The sequence below is a fragment of the Xiphophorus hellerii genome, chromosome 22, assembly GCF_003331165.1.
Source record: "Xiphophorus hellerii strain 12219 chromosome 22, Xiphophorus_hellerii-4.1, whole genome shotgun sequence".
Classification (NCBI taxonomy): domain Eukaryota; kingdom Metazoa; phylum Chordata; class Actinopteri; order Cyprinodontiformes; family Poeciliidae; genus Xiphophorus; species Xiphophorus hellerii.
Window position 1 is genome coordinate 17586077 of NC_045693.1, and position 24107 is coordinate 17610183.

Consider the following 24107-nt stretch of genomic DNA (forward strand, 5'->3'; position numbering starts at 1 on the left):
CCCAAAATCTAACTACGTTTTGGAGTGCATGCCTGTATGATTTATTTTTTATTTTTTTGTCATGCATGTCTCTTTATCTCTTCCTATGATGGACCTGTCCAAACCTGTCCAAGGTGTTTACACTGCCTCTTGCCCTATGACCGGCACCCTAATCATTGCAACCCCCAGCATACTTTGGCATGTCTTAGGAAATATAATTTCCTTTAAGATTGCTCTTGCATTCCTGTGCTTTGCTTGACTTCATTTTCAACATCTCATACATCCTAAAAACAACTAATTTTGAGTCTTCCCCAATCTGTACCGGCATCCACACTAAAGCATGCTGTTTGTGAGTGCAACATGGTAGCACTTATGTATACACTTAGTGTGTCTGCTGATTTTTCTGGTGTATCTCAAGCTCACCCTTGAAAACTAGAAATATTTTCACCTTTGAAAGAAGTAAAGAACCAAGATGAATTATTAAAATGGGATTTCATCAAAAGAAAAAGATTTTTTATTTTTTTCCCAGGACATCCCTGTCATAACTTAATAATCACTCGGAAAATATGATTTCATTCACACGCACAACGGAAACTTTTGGACAGCTTCTCAGTATTATTTGATAAGAGACTCGTGGGTAGTGATGCCTGAAATGATTTGGACCCAAGTGCATAGTGAGAAGCTGAGGAGACAGGCACAACTGCAGTGTGCTTTCTCTCTTTTTTTTCCCCTTCCACCTCATTCGTGGTGTTTCAGTTTCCACTGATGGTATTTCACACATTAAGAAGAGATGCTGTGGGTTGTAAGCTTGCTTTGTGATTTACTGCCAACCTCTCTGTTTTCCCATGTGGGGAAGGGCAGATACTGCACAGCAAGACCACCATTATCAGATCAGCAGCTCAGTGTCAGATATCAGAGGTAGTAAACTCTCCATTTCATCTCCACCACCTGTAGAGGAGTGAAATGGATGAAATCCAAATGGTAACTATTTGCAGGAAACTAGTATATCATGCTGCTCTGATAATGAAAATGACAATGTGGTCATATCACCAGAAAGTGACAATAATGTTTGAAAACTTCTGCTTTAATCTAATGCAGCAACTTCTTGGTTAGGATATATTTTCCTTTGTTGGTTTAAGTTTAGTTTGCTTCTCTTGTTCTTCTATTGATGTGTGTCACTTTCACACTACAGTTGTCCTCATACATATTAGTCATAGTTTTCATTATGTGCCAGTACAAATATAGTATAATAACTAATCAAATAATGAAGTTAATTTTCTCCTTGATCATGAGATTTAATTAATTAAATGTAAACCAGATTGAGTTTAATGGTCTTGTCACTTTAATCACTATGTGGAACTTGGTATTAAAGGACGCAATCCCAACTGGGCATGGGCCGGTTACTGATTTCAACGTACACCATGATGTGAAAAAGTCACAGTTTCAAGACCACTAAAATGTTCCACCATATGGTTTCTGCTGTGTAAGCTGTTTTTGTGTAGGCGTGTGCGGGGGTGCGTGTGTGATTGTGTGTCTGGTCAAAGATAAGGTGTAGGTCAAGTCCCATCGGTCGGATGCAGCTAGACATTACAGTAATAAAAAGATGACTGGGGTCGTGCACTGTAACCTGATTTGTCCTAGCTATTATAGCAGTGGAAATGCAGTTAGATGTAAACTTTATCAGTATATCCTGATTGTGTTATGTGCCACAAATCAAGCAATCAAGTATGAACATTCACACAGGAGAAAGAAATTTCAGCTTCACACCTCTGACCTAAGAACAGCTTCCAAAGATGGTAAAAGTTGGCTACGACTATGGAGATTTTGGTGATCAATGACTATAAAGTTCCAGTTAAATTCACCTAATTTTTTTTAGAACAGCAGTGGCTTTGACAGGAACTAGTCATGTCAAAGTGTTAAGATCAGCCATCAAAGCATGGTAAAGAAAATGCAAAAAACAAATTTTACAGCTGCAATCGTGATACCTCAAAACCATGAAATTTTTACTGAAGGTTATCATACTGTCATAATTTCTTACCAGTCCATGCCTGATCCATTTCTTTTTTTTATATTTGTTTTAAGTTGATATCAGTGGTTGATCTCTTTGATTAACCTTTAGGAAGTATTGATCTTGAACAAAGCCAAGTTCTAGAAACAAAGAATTCCAGGGGAAATGCATCAAATGTCACAAGACTGGGTTGAAGAACAAATAGTATTGACTTTGACTGTGGCCAATTATTAGTTTACTCAATATTGAGTGTATTTCTTTACACCAAAAGAAGCTGAGCAATAAAAACTGTAATTGAAAGTTGAGCTGAGGCCATTTGCATTATTTATTTGTTTGTTGTGACTTTATTCAAGCTGAGTGTGTTCCAGCTGTGTTGACTGGAGCCCTGCTGGCTTTACATCTGTGGTTTCTGTCACCACTGCAGAAATTATTTTTGATCAAATGCTTCAAATTTTGTAGCGTACATCAGCATCAGCTAAGCTTTTTCGAAGGTGTGCGTCACCATTATATTCAAATGTGACGCAGTAATCAACACCGTGCCATTAAACATGTTTGTACAACCAAGAGATTATGAATTGCTTATTAATGCAATTAATTACATGAGTGCAGCTCCAGTCATGCTTAAGTCAAGTTGACTGGACATATTTCAAGATGGACACAATAGAAGGCCACCTAGGAATAAAGAGCAAAACTCAACTCAAAGACGTCAGTAAATAAAGCTTTCTAGAAAGGTTTGAAATCTTTTCATCATTTCTATGCTGTTTGATTTCTAAAACAAAAAAATCTCATACCCAGAGAAAATAAATTACTTACAGGACATTGATCCTATAAGCTCATGCTCCCCAATGATAGCACAAAAAGATGTGCTGATGATTAATTGCAAAATTGTTTAGGCTATTACTATGTATCAAACCTTCTACTTTCGATAATCTTAACTGATTGTTGCTAAGCACAGATGCAATGAGTTGTTTGAATAGATATTCAACTCATTTAAAAGCCGTGTGTAGTGAGAATTACAGGCCTTAACCTCTCAACTTAAATTCCTTTCTTTTTAGTGTTTTAACTAAAAAACATAAAGCATGCCCCCGTGATTCATTTTGTGTTGGTGCCCAAAGGTATATCAAATAAAACAATAGATCAATAAATATAAGTACATTTGAAATGTAAGTAAATGGATCAATAGATTATAAATTATGACTGATTGCCTTTAGTATGAGTTTCATAATGGGGAGCTTATTTTTAATAGTAGCATTTATATTTGCAGGACTGAGTGAGCCATATTTATTTAGCTGCCTTTTGTTGTCACCTTCATACTAATTGCAACAACAACCACAAAATATTGCAATGAAATTTTAAGTCCACATCAGACATCCCTGGAATAGACCAACAACCTAGATGGGTTTGGTCAGAAACTCCTAATATCAATCAGTTAGAAATGTTGTATTCACAAACCTGTGCCAATACTTGGAATCATTACAACATAAGATTACATTTCTAAATCTCAATTAAAATAAAGAAGCGAGTACATATGAGCTGTTTGTCATGATTAACATGGTATGATTTTCAAACTGCAACATCTGTAAAACAACTATAGTGTAAATACCTGATGGCATCTTCTGTTGTCTTGGTCTTGTTTGAGCTTGGTTGAACTAAAAGAGAGAGGTACTAAGAAAGATTCAACTAACACAATTCTCATTTACATTTAATTCACGTGAAATTCAGATGGGAAGCTTTTTTTTAAATGCTTTTAGAACCTTTTCTAAAAGCATTAAACCTTTTCTAAAAGGTTCTAAAAGCTTTTTAGAATAGTCTAAATAGTCACTGACTATTTTAGAGTAGTCTAAAATAGTCAATGACTACTAAATAGTCACTGACTCCTCTGGATATTACTCACAAGCTGCACTGGCATAATGGACACATTTCAGTATGTGTTTTTTTTTTTTTTTTTACGTTACAGGAAAGTGTGGACTGTACTGCAGTGTGTCTGACTTGCCATTTAAACATGGTTTTAATTCCTGGCAGGTTCTCAGTATTGAAAGGGCTTTACAATAAAATAAATTGAGTTCTGTGAACGTTCAGGCTATGCTACAAATCTATATGGCACAATGCAGCTGCCAGATAAAGATTTTTATTTGAAAAAGATTGCTTGTGTACAGTTGTGCTGACCTTGGAAAACAGTGTAAAAAATATATTTTTTCATTTCTTTGTAATTGTGATTTTCTGAAGCTTTTTTTTGACAAAACATTTTATTGCTCCCATGTCTGTCTGCCTGTGCTTTTGGAATTACCATACCTTTATGTGCTAAACCCCCAGACAGAACCTTGTGACAGTCACCGCTGTGCTGTGATTAAATGGGGTGAAAGTCAGCTTATTGGAGCGACAGATTACTAAAAGTCAAAAGAAATCCTTTGTATTGTATCAGCTGCATGTGTTTAAAACCATGTGGTTAAGTGGTTTCTATTGTGCAAAGCGGCGCGCCTTGTGACATGGATAGGTCATTGTTGATGCTAAGCAGATGCAGTTCGGTCATGGACTTGGCTCAGTGAGGGTTTAGGGAATTATGGTGTAGTCATGAGATGACTAAGGCTGCAGGATTAGAGCCTTTTAGATCTGGGTCTGATTTTCCCGTCCGAGAAAGTGGGAGATTTAGAGCACTACCAAGTTCTGTTGACATTGGATGCAGTAGCTGAACAAATTGACTTATTCAGTGTTTGTTTATACATGCCTCTGACCTCGGTACCATATGAATGTATTTTCTTATGTGTACAGCATATAATCTATAAGTGTTATCTAGATGTTCAACCTAATCTCACTCCTTTGTTTTACTAATGTCACAATTGTCTTTTGTCAGTCTTAACTAGTTGTGATTTTTCTGTTCTGTTTCTCTGACTCCCGTAAGTTTAATATGCTGTGCTTGATTTGTGGGGATTGTCACGGCTCTAATTTCATCCCTGTTTTAACTAATCAACTTCATTCATTCTTTATCATGTAGTCTGACCAGCTGCTTCAAAGTAAACCATCAAATGAAAAACACTTCCCCTCCCTGTAATTGAGAACATAATTGACACCTTAGCAACAACTGTGATTCTACTTTAATTTGGCTTTTGTCTATTCAGTTTTTACACAAACTTCTTTTACACAAGAGATTAAGAAGAGACTTTCCAAACACATTCATCGCTACAAGTTAGGATATACTACAGGTTGAAAAAAAAGTGCTGCGACAATTAGCTCTAATTTAAGCTACAAAATGGTAAAGCTAAGACATATGGATCTGCATAAACCTCTTAAGGACAAATTCAGCCTTTAGCAATTAGATTAGACAGGCTTACCTAACAGACCATCAAATTTAGGTAATTTCATTTAGTGTCATTATGAAGATGTGGGCATTCCATTTTGTCTATAATTTTAAGAAATGGAAGATAATCAACAGAAGTACTTCAATTCATCATATAAATGGGTCAGATTTAAGCAGTTAGGCAAATTTTAATCTGTAGATTTTGGCGGGATGATGATTGAGTAGATAAACTAAAAAGCACATGATTGATTGATCTTATGATCTTAAATTAAAAGGCTCTACTTAAGAAAAAAAGTGTGTAACATTTTTTTATATAGCATGCTTCTCAGACAGTGCTTTATTTACAAAGGCAGAGCATAAAAATGAAATATCAAGTATTAGTGAATAACAACTCCCTAACTATGATTACAAACTTGATTTGTTTCCAGGCATTGCTTTGTAGATTCATAGAGAAGTTTCAATGTTCTGCGGGAACAAGGGGTGTGATAACACATCCAGCTCACAAGATGAGATGATGCACAATATTAGGATGAGCCAAGAATGTTGTAATCCTTTTCTGAAATCTTAGAATCCCTTTTTTAAGTAAATAGGGTACATATTTTATGCATTACAAATTCTTTTAAGCAATGTGTACTCAATAATTTAATCAATTTCTAATCCTTGTTTTATTCTATGTAATCCTGTGGCGCTAATAATACACAACCCTACTGGGTACATACTGTTATTCTATGTATGAAAAGGGGGTACAGACTGGTACTCCTTATGTGTGGGGCCTTACCATTTGGTCATAACTTTCATAGTCAGTATTGACAAATGTCTTTTAAAAACTGTTTTTGTTCACCATAATTTTACATATTTGTCGCACAGCAAAGAACATCCTAAAATTTGTTTCTCTTTTTGCTATTGGAACAAGTGTACAGTACATTTCTCTGTGAAACAGCAAACCATAAATAAATGCTCAGGATTTGTCATATTTACACTATTCCAGCCTATGACATGACAGCACTCAGAGCTCTCTCTCTTATTTTTTATTTTTTTTTGTTGCTGCAGGCAAAAATAAAAATAATTGCATAATGGTGTACTTCCATTTCCCACGGTTTTTGCAGTTAAAGTGACCAACCTTAACTTCCTGCATCATAGAGAAGCTAGTAAAGCACACTTTGACACAGGTTGAAAAGTAATAAAAATGTTACGTAATCATACCAACAGAATGAACATGGCATGCATAATGGCTTTTCATTTTTGTGTCAAGTGCACTGAGATCACTGTTTCCACTCAAGGCCACTCTCTCCCATTTCCACAACAGTGCGGTGAACTTACACTCAGGACTCACTCATCTCATAATAGAAATTATATCATCCTGCAGTAGGGAGCACCTGTGGTGTTAGTGACTGAAGACAAACAAGTTGAATTACATTTTAGAGTTATGTAATCGGGATTTATTAAAGCCAATTACCAAATCTTCAGATGCATATGCCATCGATAATTATATGAATATTGATTGCACCTGGCATTTTAGCATGACTTTCATGTTAATATGTATTTAAATAGAAACATTTTCCCCGAAACATAATTTAATCAAAATAAGGGCAGCAAAGCATGCCACAGTTGTGCTTTGAACATTTTAAGCTTAATTGGTTGTGATACTTTGTTGTTCATGCAGTTAAATAAGCACTTTGGATAAAATACTGCAGATTATGTATCAAACAGAACAATGTTTTAAATTATTTTATCAAAGAAGGATCATCACAACAGAAAATGAAAACCACTTATAGCAAGGCCGTTTAAAGTGTTTTTATTAATGCTACAGTTTTTTTCTTTTATGCTGGTATATATTTTATACAAGTATGAAATACTTTCTTACATATGCATCTAAGAAAGAAATAACAAAAGTTAAATTTTCATCAGTATTTACTCACGAAGTGAAATTCATATATTTTGTAGATTTAACAGATAATGTTTGATTTATTCCAAGCATTTATTTTGGTATTTTGATTAATTGTGGGTTTTAACTATTGAAAAACAAAATATGTAGAATTTATTTAGTTTTACTCTGCTTGATTAGCCAGCAAACCAGCCTGGTCTAAAACCCAAATAGAATCTGTGGAGTATTGTCAAGAGGAGGAGATACCAAAGTCAATAATACAGACAAATTGAAGGCTATTAAAGGAACCTGAGCTTCCCTAGCATATCAGCACTACCACAGGCTGATCACCTTTATGCCGCCTGCATTGACTCAGTAATTAATTCAAAAGCTTCCCTGACTAAGTACTAAGTGCTTCAACTGTACATCACAATAACCTGCACATATTTTTCAGTTGGTTGACACTCCTGTTTGGAAAATCTTTTGCTGGTTTTTTGCAATGCTACAAGGCTTAATTCGAGGACAGATGGACACTTGCTTATATATATATATTTTTTTGTTTGTTTGTTTGTTTTTGAAGACATTTCACATATCCAGAGGTCTGTCATTTCTGGAAGCTTGCATTTGAGCATCTTGAAGTTGATGAATTACTGTTTAAGCACAGGGAGGCACATTCATAAATTAGCGATCAGCTCGTTCCCCACCTCGCTGTTTCTGTCTTTTGTTTGGAGTGGGTTGTGCATTTGGTCACATGAAACATGATGGGACTGCTTGTAGAGTTTCTTTGGGATTAGTTACTGAACAGGGTTATATATTCTTGAAAATTGAAACTCCAACCCTCCCCATCGGTTCAGTGTTGGTTTTTTGATTTTGACAAAGATGGCTTTCTTCAGCCCTCTTTCAAACCATCAGTTCTCCCCATCTAGATCATAGACATCATTGCTGCTAAAGGTGTGCAATTTGCTCTTGAGGTGCAAATGTATGGCCAAATCTTGCCCTGAGTTGCTGGCTCTTCTTTGTTGTGCCATGCATTGTTGCAGTTATCTGGTTTCACCAGTTCAAACTTTGTTGCACTGGCCACCATAACACAAATCCTCTCAGCTTGAGGTTTGGGGTTTTGAATCAGCCTTTGCATGAGGGTGTTGGCTCATTTGGGTCTTTTGAATATGCTCCAAGGAGGATGAGGAAAATTGGTAAAGGCTCCTGGATAGGTGGCTAAATATAGTAGCCACCTATCCAGGTGGATTAGGTGCAAGCCCAGTTGCCTTCAATCTAAACCTGTTGTAGTAGGTATGACCTAGATGAGACAATTTACAGGCCTGTTTCCTGCAATATTGTCATTTTTTGAGAAACAGGTTTTTTGCAGTTTTATGAGTTGATTAAAATAAATACATCAATCTCTTTAATATGACTATCCCTTTGTGAATTGAATGACTGAAATAAATGACATTTTCAGGCATTTTCTAAGCTATTGTAATGCACCTCTAATTACAATGACATGGCCGTAGGTTTGACTGGTTGACTGTTCAGAGGAACCAGCTACTGATAAAGATCACATGCTTTTCTGTCACTTTGTGATTGTAGTTAACTGAACATACGTTCCTCCCCTTTACAGTTTATACCATTAGGCATAAACTGAGATGGGTCAAAGAAGTCATTAAAAATATTCAGTTTAGGGGAAGGTTGTATCATTGAATTTAAGATGGGAAAAAAAAATCTAATGTGCGATATCTACGTCTCATTTCTTTGTAAACTTTAAGAAGAAAAAAGCAAAGTTAATTTTCAAAAGGCAAAGTGTTAAAAAAAACAAACAAAAAAACACTGGTTGCAACACCATTAACTTGCTGCTTGATTTGGGAAATTTGCCTCCATCAAGCCAGTCTTTAAAAGTATGTTTTCAAAAGACCTGGGCCAGAGGTACGGCACACAAGTTACAGTGTCCTCTCAATCGTCTCTTTGTCTCGGTGACCAAATTGTCTCAGTTAATAGATTGTCTCTCTATCTTTAAACTACAGGTGGGTTGTGGAGATAAACACTGAGGCAGAGAGAGATAAGGCTGTATCAGCAGCGGCTTGTCAGGGAGTTTAGCCTGATCTGTTCTGTTTTTATATTTGAATGCAATCTCCCACTGAATGAAAGCCTTCTGAACCCTCACCCAGCACTAATCAATTCCATCATTAGACTATTGATGTTGCTAATTACTTTTATGAGTTGATATGGCTCTTCTGTCGTACACATAATGATGAAAAATGTCTGCCTCCTTAATGTGCATTGTAATTATTTTTCTTGCTTTTTATGGATTTTCTGAACATGAACGCATTTGTTCTGAATGTGACCTCACCTTTTTTTTTTTTTAAGTTTTTTTTAAGTCACTAAGTCTTGCTGTGATAGATATGTTACGTATTTGATTGTAAGACTGCTGCCAACCTGAGATTGTCTTGCAGCTTGAGGTACGTCGTGGAGTTGAGACAAGCTGATTTGTTTCTCTCTTCTACTACCCCACAATAACATCCTACAGTTACTATACCTTTTTGATTGCCTGCTTTATGTATAGCACAAGCTCTTGATAATGGATGGCTGTTGTGTAGAGGGCAAAGCACGGCTGTCCACATGCTGAAGTGTTTTAGAGCACTGAACCTTGAACATTAGGGCCAGTGATGTGTAACATGCTGCTGTAGCTGCATGAGTAAGAGGGTGAGGAGGATGCAAATTGAAAGCTACATAAATGTACTTATGTACTATTTCCATTCTCAAGTTGGGCTAAAACCTGTAGGTTGTGGTTGGATTGAATTTTTGTGTTTTTATAAACTGTTTACCTACTGTTTTGGTGTAACAAGGTGAAAAGCTGACTAATATGTGATGTGGAGTTAAAAGTCAAAAGTTCTTATGCTAATTAAAATATTAGAGGCTGATTGTAAATTAATTCAACTACAACATGTATTGAGAAATAACCCTTACTATTTCGTAACTATTTTCTTCCACAAGAAGTAACTTGTTTTACGCTTTTGTAAAAGCGTAAAACAAGTTCCGTAAACACACCTTAGGGGAGTGTAAACACACCTTAGGGGAGAACATCGAAGGACTTGACATTAGAAAACCAATTACAACAAAAATGTGTAGCAGCAGGAGCAACCTGATAAAAGCTTGTTTCTGAAATGTTTGTGTTCATATTTTCTGGAGCCATACATAGATATAAATTGCTAAAATGTAAATGATGGATGTCTGGTTTATATTTTAGCATTTCATCTCAAGAGAGACTTTACATTTACAAACCAGAGGACATATTCAAAATCTCTCTTTAATGCTTATTCATATAACATCTAAGATTTTTTTTCATAACATTAGTTAATTTTTTTTCTATCTCTATCAGTAACCTTTATATCAACCCTTTAATCAACAAAGAAGCTGATGTCCTGAATACATGAATATATTGTACAGTTTTCTTAATTAAGAAAGACAGAGTTTAATTAATGGATTTTTTGAGTATTACACAGGAAAGTTTAATTCAGACAAACAAAATTAATTAATATTGATCCTTGAAATTTACATTAAATATCTGACTAACTGGTCATTTTTAATAAAGAGATCAGTAAAATACACAGGTTAAAGAATCAACTTTATAAGAATTTCATATCAAAGACCATCTCTGTCTGGTAAATTGAAGATGTCAACAAGTCGTCATTACATCCCTAATTAAATTATGTGATATTTTTTGTTGTTTGTCACAGTAATTCGCAACAGTGGCCATGCATCATTACATTAAAATGTTTATATATATATATATATATATATATATATATATATGTATATATATATATATATATATATGTATATATATATAGCACGCAATTTACAAAGATCAAGCTTCACCACACTTGTAAACACATGCAAACTAAAAGGAAGTTGAACTCTACGTTGTTGACCTAGGTCTTACAGACTTTTGCTAGGCCATTTAGCTTTGAAGATGTACACTATTTTTCTGCTTTCCACATCAAGTTTTTCATTGTGATGAAACAAATGGCTGAGTACTTTAAAAAACTTGCTTCTTTTTGCTTCTGTTCTCTTTCTCAAACAACTGCCTTTGAAGTGAAGGAGCAGTGCAAAAATGCTCACCTTTTTATTTTTATAAAGTAGAGTAATTTTGTGTGAATACTTTAAAATTGATGGCTTCTTTTTGTAACTAAAAAATACTGTGGCATTATTAGAAATAGATATATTGTACTTGTAATACAAGGGATTTGCTGCCGAGTAGAACGACTTTCTTGAAATGTACAGAATTGTGTATTGAACTTTAAAAACACAACAGGCTATTTACAACACAGGATATCGGTGCAGAAAAACTCCATCCATCCATTTTCTTACACTCTTGTCCCTAGTGGGGTAAGGAGGTGTTCTGGTGTCTATCTCCAGCTAATGTTCCGGGCGAGAGGCGGGGTACACCCTGGACAGGTCGCCAGTCTGTCACAGGGCAACATGGAGACAGACAGGACAAACAACCATGCACACACACACTCACACCTAGGGAGAATTTAGAGAGACCAATTTAAAACATTCATGTTTTTGGACTGTGGGAGGAAGCCGGAGTACCCACACATGCACACCGAGAACATGCAAACTCTATGCAGAAACACCCAGGCCGAGAATCGAACCCAAGACCTTCTTGCTGCAAGGCAACAGCTCTACCAACTGCACCACTGTGCAGTCGTGCAGAAAAACTGATAAATAAAAAGCAGAAATGTTATTAACGATGAGTAAAAAACAGTGCAATCGTTCGTAGAAGAAGGCAACACTTTATTAATGCGGAATGTAAGTTTCATAGTCTCTGCCACAGTCGGCCTTATCACAAGTGAGGATGACTTGGAGCAGAGTACAGACTCCACATTAACAGAGCGTTAACAGATAACGTGAAAAACTGTTTTGTTTTTTCATTATTATTGCACTTGTGTTCAAAGACAACTGATAGAAAGAGATTAACACATTTTCATGTCAAATTTCTAAACATTATTGAACCAAAGTGATCTTAATATTGTCTTTGTAGTGTTTTATTTAATACCTCTTGTGTTTATATTGTAAACTTGTTAAATGTTCAGTGTTATGATTTATTTTCCTCACAATGAACCAGAAAACTTTTATGATAAGGACAAGATGTCTAAAGGTACATGGAAAAAAAAAAAAAAGCTCTTCAGTTTAAGCAGCAAGCACGTTATAAACTACAACATAATTATAGAGGCTCAATCTGGTGAGTAATTGAAAGGGTATGTCTGAATAAACAGAACTTGTTTATTGTGATAAGCCAGAAGTGCTCTTATAATGATGACTTAAAGCAAGATGATATGATGTTGGAGCGAAGTTAATTATTTTTTTTGTTCTGAAAAGACACAGAGTTATTCAATAGTGTGTTTACTGTTTATTCAGTATTATGAACCTACAGCTAACATGACCAGATTGTTATGAGCCATTAATAGCCCACGGTTGACAAATATTACTAGCTAATAATTAAAGTGCACCCTTGCACAGAAAAATGTGTACATGAGGTGCCGTCCCTCTCAGAACTGTCGCTTCTTTCAGAAGGGTTTTTAGCCATTTCATAAGACAAAGATGGCTTAAGCATTCAGTGATTGGCGTAACAAATTTTATGTCAACTTGGTCTCAAAATTTCTCAGACCTCAATCCATTTGAGCGTCTTTACTTGATTTGTCACTTTCACTATGCTGTTAATATTTCATGAAATGACTGCAGAGGAAACTTTTCAATTAAGTTTTTATTCAGGAGAAGCTAGGTTCAGTGTGGAAAGGTTTTTCTCTACATCTATTTTGGGATGTTATGCATTAAGGTAGAACAGAGTGGCACAACTTAACTGTTGATGTTAGAGATTTAAAGTGAGCGTTGCTTGTTTTCAGACAGAATCCGTGACAGTCGTTGAAAATTGATTTCCATCCATTATGTGACTCACAAAACGACTCTTGAAAACCTCAGCCATTTTTTGGTTATGTATCTCTTTGAGCACTCTTGAGTTTTCCACTTCATGAAGTTTGCAGGAGGATTCCTGCTGGCCAATGTAAATTGTATACAGTGTTCCCATGTCAACCAGGAGAAGATTTGCAGTAAGCTGCTAGAGGAAATGACTTCTCTCTTCAGGGTGGCTGGTTGTTCAGGTCTGACTTTTCTCTAGTGAAAGGGATCAAAGCAATCATGGTTGGCCCTCTTAAGAAAGATAGATGTACAAATGTGAAGAATCAAATCTGCTTCAAAAGAGAACACCACTGGGAGACTGAGAGATGAGAGGGCAGTGAGTGAATGGGAAACCAGTGTGAAATCGCTCTTGTTGCCACACCACAAGAGAAGAGAACATAGCAGTCTCCTGCTGTTCAGAGTTCTCACAGAGTATATCAGTTCATAATGTGCTTGGGTGTATGTCAGGCAAGATTTTGAAGCAAATAAGCACTTATTGTGACAAAAAAATATCTGATGTTTTTATTTTATTTTTATTTTTACAGTAAAAACATCTGTTGTTATGATAAAGACAGAATATTAACAGTGAGAATGTTCCTACTTTCAAACAGATGTTTGGTTTCTATTTATGATTTTAAAACGATTAAATATTAACTTAATCCAGACTTTGACATTTTCTTTTCTTGTTTGAGATATCATAAGAATAAGCTGTGCACAAATGAACATCCGTCTGATCTTTCTGACAGACAGAAATCAAACATGTTGTCTGAGTTTGTATATTGACTTTTTTTCCTGAATATACACTGAGGCTTGTTTGTGACCACAACTGTCTCCAGCTTTTGTTTCAGTTTACTCTCACTGGTCTTAGGATGTGCAGCTTGATCTGAAGGTTTTCAGCTTGACTGGTCATGACTAGGAAATGTCTAATCAACTACAGATAATGCAGACGCTGCTTCTAATTTTCATTTGCAGTGACTTTCAAGACGCACTTAATACGTTTCCAAGTTTATCTTATTTATAGGCCTGTTCAGCTTTTTTCTGAATATTTCAATTTTGCTTGAAAAAACCACCACCTCCTAAAATAAAAATAACAATCAGAACAATAGCTTTGACAGTTTAAGAAACAATTATTTCTGGTTCTGCTAATGTAATTGTGTATAATGAGAACAGTTGTAATAATGCTATCTATAAGTTCTTTTGCAGTTTTTGATTTGACAGCCCGGCTTTCGCTAAAACATCTAACACTAAATGTTGTAAAAGTGTTTGTTGTGAAGAAGATTATACTTTTTTTCTGTTCTGCTTTTTCATAGACTAGTACAAGCATAACCAGTGCAAGTCAGTTTGCTTTTCTGGCCAGCTTGATTTAAATTTATTGAAAGGCTGTGGCAGCAAAATAACAGTTTCTCACAATATTAAAATACAATGAGCTCCAGGCTAATTTTCTACTTTAGTCTTTGAGCTACACAAAAAGTTCCAATGTAAGATCTACACATGCATCTTGCTAATCTTTGGAATGATGCCAACCTGAAACACTTGCAGTAGAGCAAAACTTTTTTGTCTGTTACATAAAGTTGGATATATAACCTCTACTTTATTTTCAGTATATTAGGCTGTATTGATTTTCAATAGCAAAAAAAAAGGCCAACAGCAGATATGTCTCATGCTGTTGGCGTTTCTGTATCAGCCAAGAACTCTATTTTCAGAAGTAGAGGCACATTTCCCTCAGATAATCTTCCATAAAGCTTTCTCACTTGATTCCTGAGTGTCCTGGTGGGATTTTCCAGACATTGTTCAGTGTTTGTATAAAAATATGGCTGAAGTGAAACAAAGAAGTAAATTTCCATTTGAAATGAAGTGCTGATAGCCTGCAAAGCATCTTTGATTTTGTCAAGTCTGCCTTGATATGAAGGCAGTGATGCTTGTGAGTGGCCTGTGGTTCTCATCCAATCGGAATGTGGCGTGAAAGCTGATTTCTTAGCTTATCGCCTGCTTACAAAAGAAGTCTCGTGAGAAGGTGTGACATCAAACACTATAGACAGATAGAAACGCCTTCATTCCTCATAAAGTGGCCTTCCTCCATAGCTCAAATTGGCAGCAGGAATCAGATGCACTATGCTATTCTACATTCTGTTTTGTTTTTTTTCTTAATCCTCTGCAGGTGTCTTTACTTTCAATCTAGTTTTGCAGTGTGGTTCATCACAGTGTGCAGAAAAAAAACATGGCATCAGTGCTACATGTCCTTCTTTCAAATGCAGTTTTGTTGCCTCGTATGTGCAGTTTTTGCTTGGGATTTTGAACACTAGTAAGAATATTATTCTTCAAATGTATTCTTCTGATCAATAAATAATACTTTTATCTTTTTGACTTACAAGAAAGATATGTAGATTTTTCATGTGGAATTACCTCTTCTACAAATAATTACAAGTTGCACACAATCTTCCAAAATGGTGTTTTTAATCTTGGTGTATTCTGCATGTATTTTTACATATTTCTATGAAGTTTTTGTTTGCCAGTCTTTCTCTTTCTGACACGTTTGTCCAAATTGGTTTAATTATTAATACTCTGAGTGCTTTCAGAAGTCTGATCTTAGATCTGGTATTTTCTTCAAACTCTGGTTGAGTCTGTTCTATGTTAAACACAAAAAACAGTCATATTTACTAAGTTTTCTGCTAAGTGGTAATTGTTTGCTAATTGGAGCAAGCAATGCCAGGCTGTGATGCCTTGTAGCAAACCTATTGCTCTTGTTAAGCATCAGCTAACTGTAGCCATCAGTAGCAAACTGTTATATAATGATAATAAGAATACGCATTTTATTTTGGTGTCCTTCAAGACGCCTAATTACACATTACAAGAAAAACACACAAAACAAGAATACAAGTTCATCTAAAAATTAGACTTACTATGCACTTGATTAAGTTTGTCTTGGCACCACAGTATTTATGCAAAACATAGTTTAATTTTTAGCTGAATTTGTTTCTCTTGAAGCATCCTAAAATGACTGTTTTGTGATTTTCTGCTTGTATAAAAACAATTTGAAATTAACTGATGTGAAGTAAATTTAAGTAAAGTAAAAGGTTGTGATGAATGTGCACTACGTGAGATCAATCATGTTTTCCGTTTGTCAAAGAGACGTGAAAAAATTGGCCATTTGCTCACCGAAGGGGAAATTGTTTTCCATAATGGAAAAAGCAAGATGATCATAATACCAACAAAATGTACAAACTGTGATCTTTAAATAAACTTCCCTCCCTGTGGAACAGTAATGAAGAAATAACTGCATTTTTTTAAGTGAATAATTTGAAAATGAAAACAATCATTGGGTTTATTCTTTTAGTAAGTATTTTAGACGCAAGTTCTTTCTCAAAACAAAAAATCAATGTATAAACATCAGTGAAATTGGCAAAGGAGATTAATCTCTTTTAGAAAAAATATTGACCCAATGAAAATGCTTTTTTGGTAAGATCTGCACCAGGGTTCTATCTTGTGTATTAGTCACATCTGTGCAAGCGAAAAGCCTTCAGGGTGTGCTGATACATGAATGGTGTAAAATGTTTTCTCTTTTTTTTTTCATTTTCATTTTTTTCTCTCTTTGCTCCATCCAGGTGGGCAGGCAATAAGGCTTGACAGAAGATGCGACGGGGGCGGTGGCTTGTCAGATGGCTGGGGACCGGAATGGCAATCCTCGCTTTGCTTACCCACAGCTGGGGCCAGAATACAGAAGGTATGAGCGGCCTGTACCTACTCCATCATTCTCTGGCTTCTCCTTTTTCCACACTGCAAAGAGGAAACACGCAGAATGTGTAAAGTAATTCTTATTTTCTCTGTAATATGACCTGTTTTTATCTCCCACTGGCACAATCTGTTGTTTTTGGAAAATGATTCGCCAGAAACTGGTGCTGTTCTTTGTGGATACGTTTGGAAAATCGTTCTAAAATTTTGGGAGGTAAAAGTCGCTACTTACAGATTCTGAGAAATAAATACAGCATAAATTATGCTATTAATATAGAATACGCTGCAGATAAAGCCAGTTATTTTATTTCACTTGTTGAAGTTGAAGAGGTTCACAAAATTTGATGTAGAGACCACTGAGAAGTCAAATGATCCCCCAACACTGTACAAAGTTGTGCTATGAAAAGTACATCACTCTTACAAAATCCTCACCATCGTCTTATCCAAAACTTTAAAAAGTCATTATTTAAAGGATGAGTTTGAATTCAGCTTTTTTTGCTTCACAGTTCACTGATCACAGAGGATTCTCTTTGAATATTTTAGGTTTTCATGCTGAGACTGCAATTTTTAATCTTCCAGTCTCAGCTCAGTGAGTTTGTGGCAAGTGCCAGTTAAAAGCAAACTCCAACTGGATGAGATTGACATTTTTGCTTAAACACAGGGGCGGCCCAAAGTTGCACACAGAGTGAGATATGCCAGAGTCTCTTACGTGAATAGCAATATTGTCACTTATCTACTCTCTCAAAACCTTATGCTCTTTTGTTTTAAAACTGTTTCATTTAGTCTTTCCTTGCTTGGCTTCTTTGAATGTTTCACAGGTTGAAAACACTTAGATTAGAGCTATACTTGCTGAATAGTTTATAAGATAGGGTATAAGAGTTCAGTTGTTTAGACAGCACTTAATATCCACATTATACTATTTTGCCTCAGTCTTGCTGTCTCTCTCAGTATTGTGGCTGAGACACAATTTTTCCACGTGTCTTATTTTTTCAAATAGCATCATTTTCCCATGTGTCTTGTTATATTTTTCAAATACAGTCTGATGACAAGTTAAACCTCCCTCCTACAGATTTTTGTGGACGTTAAAAAATATTGTAACTGAGACACCAGACATGGACAACTGATAAAGAACAGCTGCAAGTCCTAGTTTAAATGATATAGCAATGACCTAATATCTTTCTATGCTTTGCAGGGGCTCTTAATGCACTGATAAAGTTAAACTCACTTCGACATACTAAATGCTTGAAGCAGGTGACAGCTGTCTGATCTGCAACCTACATGATTCAGCTCATAAACATTTGATAACTTATGGGTGCTCACTGACCGTGTATAAAATATTGAACTTTGATCACCTGTAGCAGGTCATTGAGTACGGAAAAAGAATAAAGGATATGGTGATGTCACTGCCAAAAGTAAGTGACTTTGTCCTTATGTCACTTACAAAATGTGAAACATCACCTTAATGCAGGGTTGCCCAAAATCGGTCCTCGAGGGCCGGGATCCTGCACGTTTTGGTTCTCTCCCTGGTAGTACCAACAACCTTTTCAACAAGTCAGTGTTCTTCTTAGGCCATCTAACGAGCCATCATTGGATCCAGGTGTGTTAAACCAGGGAGAGAACTAAAAAACGCAGGATGCCGGCCCTCGAGGACCAGCTTTGGGCACCCCTGCCTTAATGTCTTAAGATTTTAACTTATGTCAAATGTGTGTTCAGATATTTCATTATTCATAGAAAGGCATGAGTGTGACCATGACTTAATAATCATTTACAGTGATTTACCATTTCTTAATACTGGTTTAAGTTTCTGAGTATATGTCTTTAAAAGGAGGACAAAAGAGGAGTAAAAAGTGTGTGGAAGAAAAAAAAACTGTTCAAGCACTGCTGTATTTTATTTGATCTTTTTCATTTTTCAGGGCATTTATTGGTTGAGAATTGGTGTCCTCACACATTTCGATCTTTAATCTGGAAGCCCAAATTACCCACAATGCCATAGTCTGACTATGAAGAGTGTGGGTCTCTGATGGTGAATTTTCTGCTCAACATCAGCTGGGGCTGGCTGAAAAGCGTTGCACGGCAACAGATCCTCACACAGGACACAAGTGATGCTGATCCAAAATGCTAAAGATCACAGACTGACAAAAGCACAGATGAGAAAGAGAAGAAAGAATAAAATAGGCATATATCACAACTGACATAATCACTGCAATGTTTACCAATATAGTGAAGGAAAAATTATACTTGTTCTTTTGGATAAAAAAATACAAAAAAATGTAAAGCTGTGAAACAGATATTTGTGTTAATTTCCTTCCGGTCTGATACATTTAAATAAAACATAACCACCCATCTTCATTAGTGACCAAACAAGTGAACAGAATTCACCTGTGTTTAATTTTACCTCAGAATAAACACAGCTGTTCTGTGAAGCCCTAAGAGGTTTGAACGGATTTGTGGTCGTCACTAAATACAGGACAATACTGGAAGAAAACCTTTTAGAGGATGACTTGAAACAGGCGTAAAAGCTTGACCCTCAGGAGGACAGTGATGCCAAATGGTCAGATCTGCAGAGTAATGATTTGAATCGTATCCATGTGTCCAAATGACCCAGTCAATCTTTAGAACATAAATCAGATCAAGTACCTGTGTTACGACTTGGAAATTAGTATCTACTGATACCATCCATTTAGTCTGACTGAGCTTAACCAATTTTGCTAAAAAGAACAGGGACATCTTTTAGCCTCACCAGTATAAAACTGGTGGAGACACACTCCACAGCAACAGCTGTAATTGGAGCAAATGGTAGCTCTTCAAAGTGTTGAATTCTTTGTGATAGTGTGTCACATTACATCACACTAAAACGCATAAGTCTTTGATTGTAAGTTAAAATAATTATGAATGCTTTTTATAAAGAACTATACTTAGGCCAGTGTTTCTCAATTCTGGTCCTCAGGGACCACTGCTCTGTTTGGAGTTTCCCTTCTGCCAAACACCTGGCCTGAATAAGTGGGTGATTAACAGGCTTCTGCAGCACTTAATGGTATGCAGCAGCTAATGCTATCATTTGAGTCGGATGTGCAGGAGCAGAGACACATCTAAAATATGCAGGGCACTGATCCCTGAGGACCACTGGCCTGACTTGGTCTCTCATAGATCTAATCGGTGTGAATAATCAGAAGTAATGTATTCATGCTTATTAGAATAAATCAGTGGGAATATGATTGTCCAGGACAATCTGGACAAGTCACTTTTGCAGAATTACAGGCCGATTTCCAACATTTCATTAATCTGCAAAATTATTGCAAAAGTTGCTAATGTTTAATTTCAAATGAATCACCTTTTTCTCTGAATAACATTTTGATTATGTATCAATATCTAACTATTTCCCAATAAGCAATGAAATAGACAAATCCTAATCTTTTTTTTGTGACTGTAAGTCCAGTGTTTTATAGCACTTCATCAGTGACTAATGAAATATTTAAATCCATCCCAATGCTTGACAGAGGGACACACTGTATCTATACATGCAAATCTCCCACTCCACAAATCCAGATGTCACCCAAATCCACGTACACTCACAGGTGCTTAACTCCGCTTAGCAGTATCTGGGATTGTGCATTAGTTAATGTGGTCCTGGACACTTCTGCCATCAGCCTTCCCTTTCAGTCTTCCTCCATCTCGATCCAATCCTTCCCAGCCTTTCACATCTGCACTTCTATTCTGACCCACAATAGTTTGTCTATTTTTGGGATTGTCTGATCAGGAGCCAGATGTGCAGACTGTGTCTGACAGCAGCTGTTGCAGTCTGTGGGGTGGGGGATGCAGTGGAGAAATGAGGGGAGGAGGAGGGGTTTTTAATCTGTTTGCCACCAGGCTGTAATCAGGCTCTGGGCTTTACAAAAAGGAGGGGGAGAGGGAGGACACTGTTGTGAAGTGTGACCCGCCTGTGGTGTGTTCCAACAGACCCATCCTGGAACACAGTGTGTGCGTGCTGATCTGTGCACTTAAACTGTGATTGCAATATTTGCCCTGCGCTCTGTGTGGTTTCCCTATAGGGGAATAAAGGGAGCGGGGCAATGAGGGGGTAATCTTAACTGGGAAAGTGGAATCTGCCCAGGAGAAAAGTAAAGTATACCCTCTGTCCATTATTAGCCACTAATAATTTACATCACATCAATTTATCATTTCCACCTTGGTCTCTGAACCAATATCAATTCAATAATTATCTACAAGAAGATATAGTTGGAGTCAGAGAAGTAATGCATCTTCTTTTTCCTCTATGTAAAGACCCAGTTTAAAAATCATGAATGACCCAGGCTGTCTCCATAGCCTCATTATTAACCATCTTTTATTAAAAAATTGGAACTATTTAGAGAGTTTATTTCAACTTTGAGAAGAACAATGCATAAATACTTCAAAGAAACTCACATTTTGCAAACACTGGTTGGGTTTTAGCATTAGCTGCATTATCTAGGCGTTAAGCAAGCTGGATGATGTTTCCCTTGAATAAATCCCTGAACTCTGTCTCCAGAGCCGCATGACTGAATTCACACAACTGTCATTTATGCTAGTACTGCTGCGGTACAACTGAGGATGACTAATGATCACTGTCTAAGCTATGCATGTTGAACTTTTGTTCATAAAATATTAATATTGTTAATATTCTTAACTTAATTGATATAGGACAAGTCTGATGCAATGTCAAAAAGTAAGGACAAAAAGTTGTCTGTTCATGCAGCAGAAGAGTGTCTGGCTTAAGAACAGTCTTCAGTCGTACATTTGACTGCATACCTTCAGTTTAAAGTTTTTCTTGAAATGGACCTCAGAGAAAGCAAAAAAGTATTTAGTTCCTAACCCTGCCTAAAAAGGATACTACATGCTGCAAGAAATGGAGTATCATGGTTATTGATGTATTTTCACTGCAAAAATTGTCCTAGTCATAGTAAAACTATGATTTTTTTTTTACAGTAGTTGTCAAGTTTTCTAACTTTTAAATTTTCGCTGATTTGTTTGAGCTTAAAAATGGAAAAACGTCATGAAATAATTTTTTTTTCATTGCAACTGAGTTACTGTAGGTATTTGCTAATCTAAACATGTTGACTGGCCCACAAATTTAGTAACATAACCAATCATAAATTAAACTCTTAATTTCTTTTGCACATAAAGTTCTTCACTTCATAGAGGAGTGAATGACAAGTTGCATCTTTGTCTAATTAATGCAACTTAAATATGCCCTTCTACTATAGCACTTTGCATCTCACAGTAACAAAACAAAACATAAAAAAAAACATTTTAGGCTGTTGCTTGACCACTATTGTTAATTCTTTCTTATCACACATGGGAGTTTATGGTAATCAAGTGAGTGTTAACAGGTAGTAGCATTAGTCTGGCCCAGGAGAGAATTTACAGAATTATGTATTATTCTGTATAATCTAAATGGTAATACACAGCTTTTAAAGCTATGTCTTGTGTTTTGCCGGACGGCTGCTTTTAGGCCCCTAAATATGTGGACCGAATACATGCCACTAAGCCATTTTGCTTAGCAACTTGAACCTCCAGAAAAACGTTTCCAAACCCTGGTCCTCAAGGCACACTGCCCTGCATGTTTTAGGTCTTTCCTTGCCTGAGCCTGGCTGATTTCAATTGTAGGCTGATTAACAATCGTTCGCTGAACTAATATCAACTGAATCAGGTGTATTAAAGCAGGGAAACATCTAAAACATGCAGGGCAGTTTGCCTTGAGGACCAGTGTCTTAAGTAGTCTTCAGACAGGTGCCAGTGGACTTCCCAAAGAACAATCTTCTGAACCACTCTAAAGGGATGTAACTGGTACATTAAGACTGTGTCCTTGTTTGATCTCTACATGTTCTTTACTTCTGGATCTTAAATGGATCATTGATCATAATTCTATCCTTGAACCATTTCTAAGTTTTTTTTGTCGTATCAGGTCAAACCAAAGATTGGTAGGAGGGGCACACCTAAACATTGAGTATAACACTGCTGCAGTGCCTGCAACTGCTCATCAAATGTAATATTGAATTTCTATTTTTTTAATTGGTAGTTTAAGGATTTTATAAATTGTGTTTTGACACGTGCATTTGTCCAGTATAGTTGTTTTTAAATTGCTACAGAAAAATTACACTTGCAGTTTAAGATTTGTCCTTCATTTACAAAGGTACCATGTCAATTTCTGTCTGGCGACATGTTTTTTTAGTATCCTGTTGCTTGTTTGGCTTTGTTTTTAAAGGACGGGTAGTTTGATTCCTTCAAAAAATAAAAATCTTCAAACGCAATATCCAACGTCAGAGCGAGTGCAAAACAGGAAGGTCGTTGGGTGAGAAAAAGATATACATTTTAGGGACAGAGTAAAATCTGTTAGGCTCCGTGTCAAACAAGCCTTTGAACTAAATTAAATGTGACAGGTACAGCTATCACAATGGAATTAGAGTATATAAGACAAACACGGCATCTTACTTTGACAATAATAGGAATTAATTAAATATTATATATTCAACTCATGCAAATATCATATTTAGAGCATTGTCTCAAGGATGGTTAGAATGGAGTTACATACATTAATGCTAATTTGGATCTCAGCAAGCATTTTTGTACTTCCCTTTTAACAGTGTATAAAACATGGCATGGGACTGACATACCTAAATCAAAATATCTAGATTCTGACTTTAAAGCATTGTTCAACCTAACCTCAGTAGGTTAGTAGTAGGCATGTAGGTGCATTTGAATAAATTATTATTTGATCAAGACCTATTTTTACTGATTTTATTCAGAAGGTGCAACTCGTATACATTTATTACAGATAGTGATATAACTTGCCATTTATTTAAGTAATTTTATTGATTATCTTATGACAACCTACAATTCAATTTCTCAGAAAACATAAATATTACATAAGATCAATTAAAAAACAGCTTGTCATACAGAAATGGTGTAGAAAAAAGTGTCCTGAACATTATATGCACTCTAGGCTCCTGGTCAGGCCTCCTTTTGCTGCTTTTACATCAGTGTGATGCAGCATTGTGGCTAAGCTGAGGTATAAGACATGCCTGGTTCCAGTAATAGTTCTAATAATAATATTGATACTTATTTGTTCAGGTGTCTGCTGGGAAATGAGATTAGTGATGCCATAAAACTTGTCTGTCTGCAGAGAGAAGCATGAGGTGCTCAAAATGTTCCTGGTAGATGACTGGAAAATTGACACTAGACTTTAAGCAATAAGGATTCTGTGTCTCTTCCTGCAGACTTCATAACTTTAATATTCCACATCA

At 36.1% G+C, this 24107-nt stretch overlaps 1 protein-coding gene across 9 annotated transcripts in view; it reads left to right on the forward strand.

Moving 5' to 3' along the window:
- LOC116713542 (protocadherin-15-like) overlaps positions 1–24107 on the forward strand; it is a 178426-nt gene that overhangs the window by 41463 nt on the left and 112856 nt on the right. For all 9 annotated transcript variants that reach the window (XR_004337888.1, XM_032553731.1, XM_032553734.1 and 6 more), the window contains one exon: positions 16701–16819. Coding sequence is in view for 8 of the 9 variants with exons in the window: in XM_032553731.1 (XP_032409622.1) it covers positions 16729–16819 (91 nt within the window). In the remaining variant the exon portion in view is untranslated. The remainder of the gene's footprint in view (positions 1–16700; positions 16820–24107) is intronic.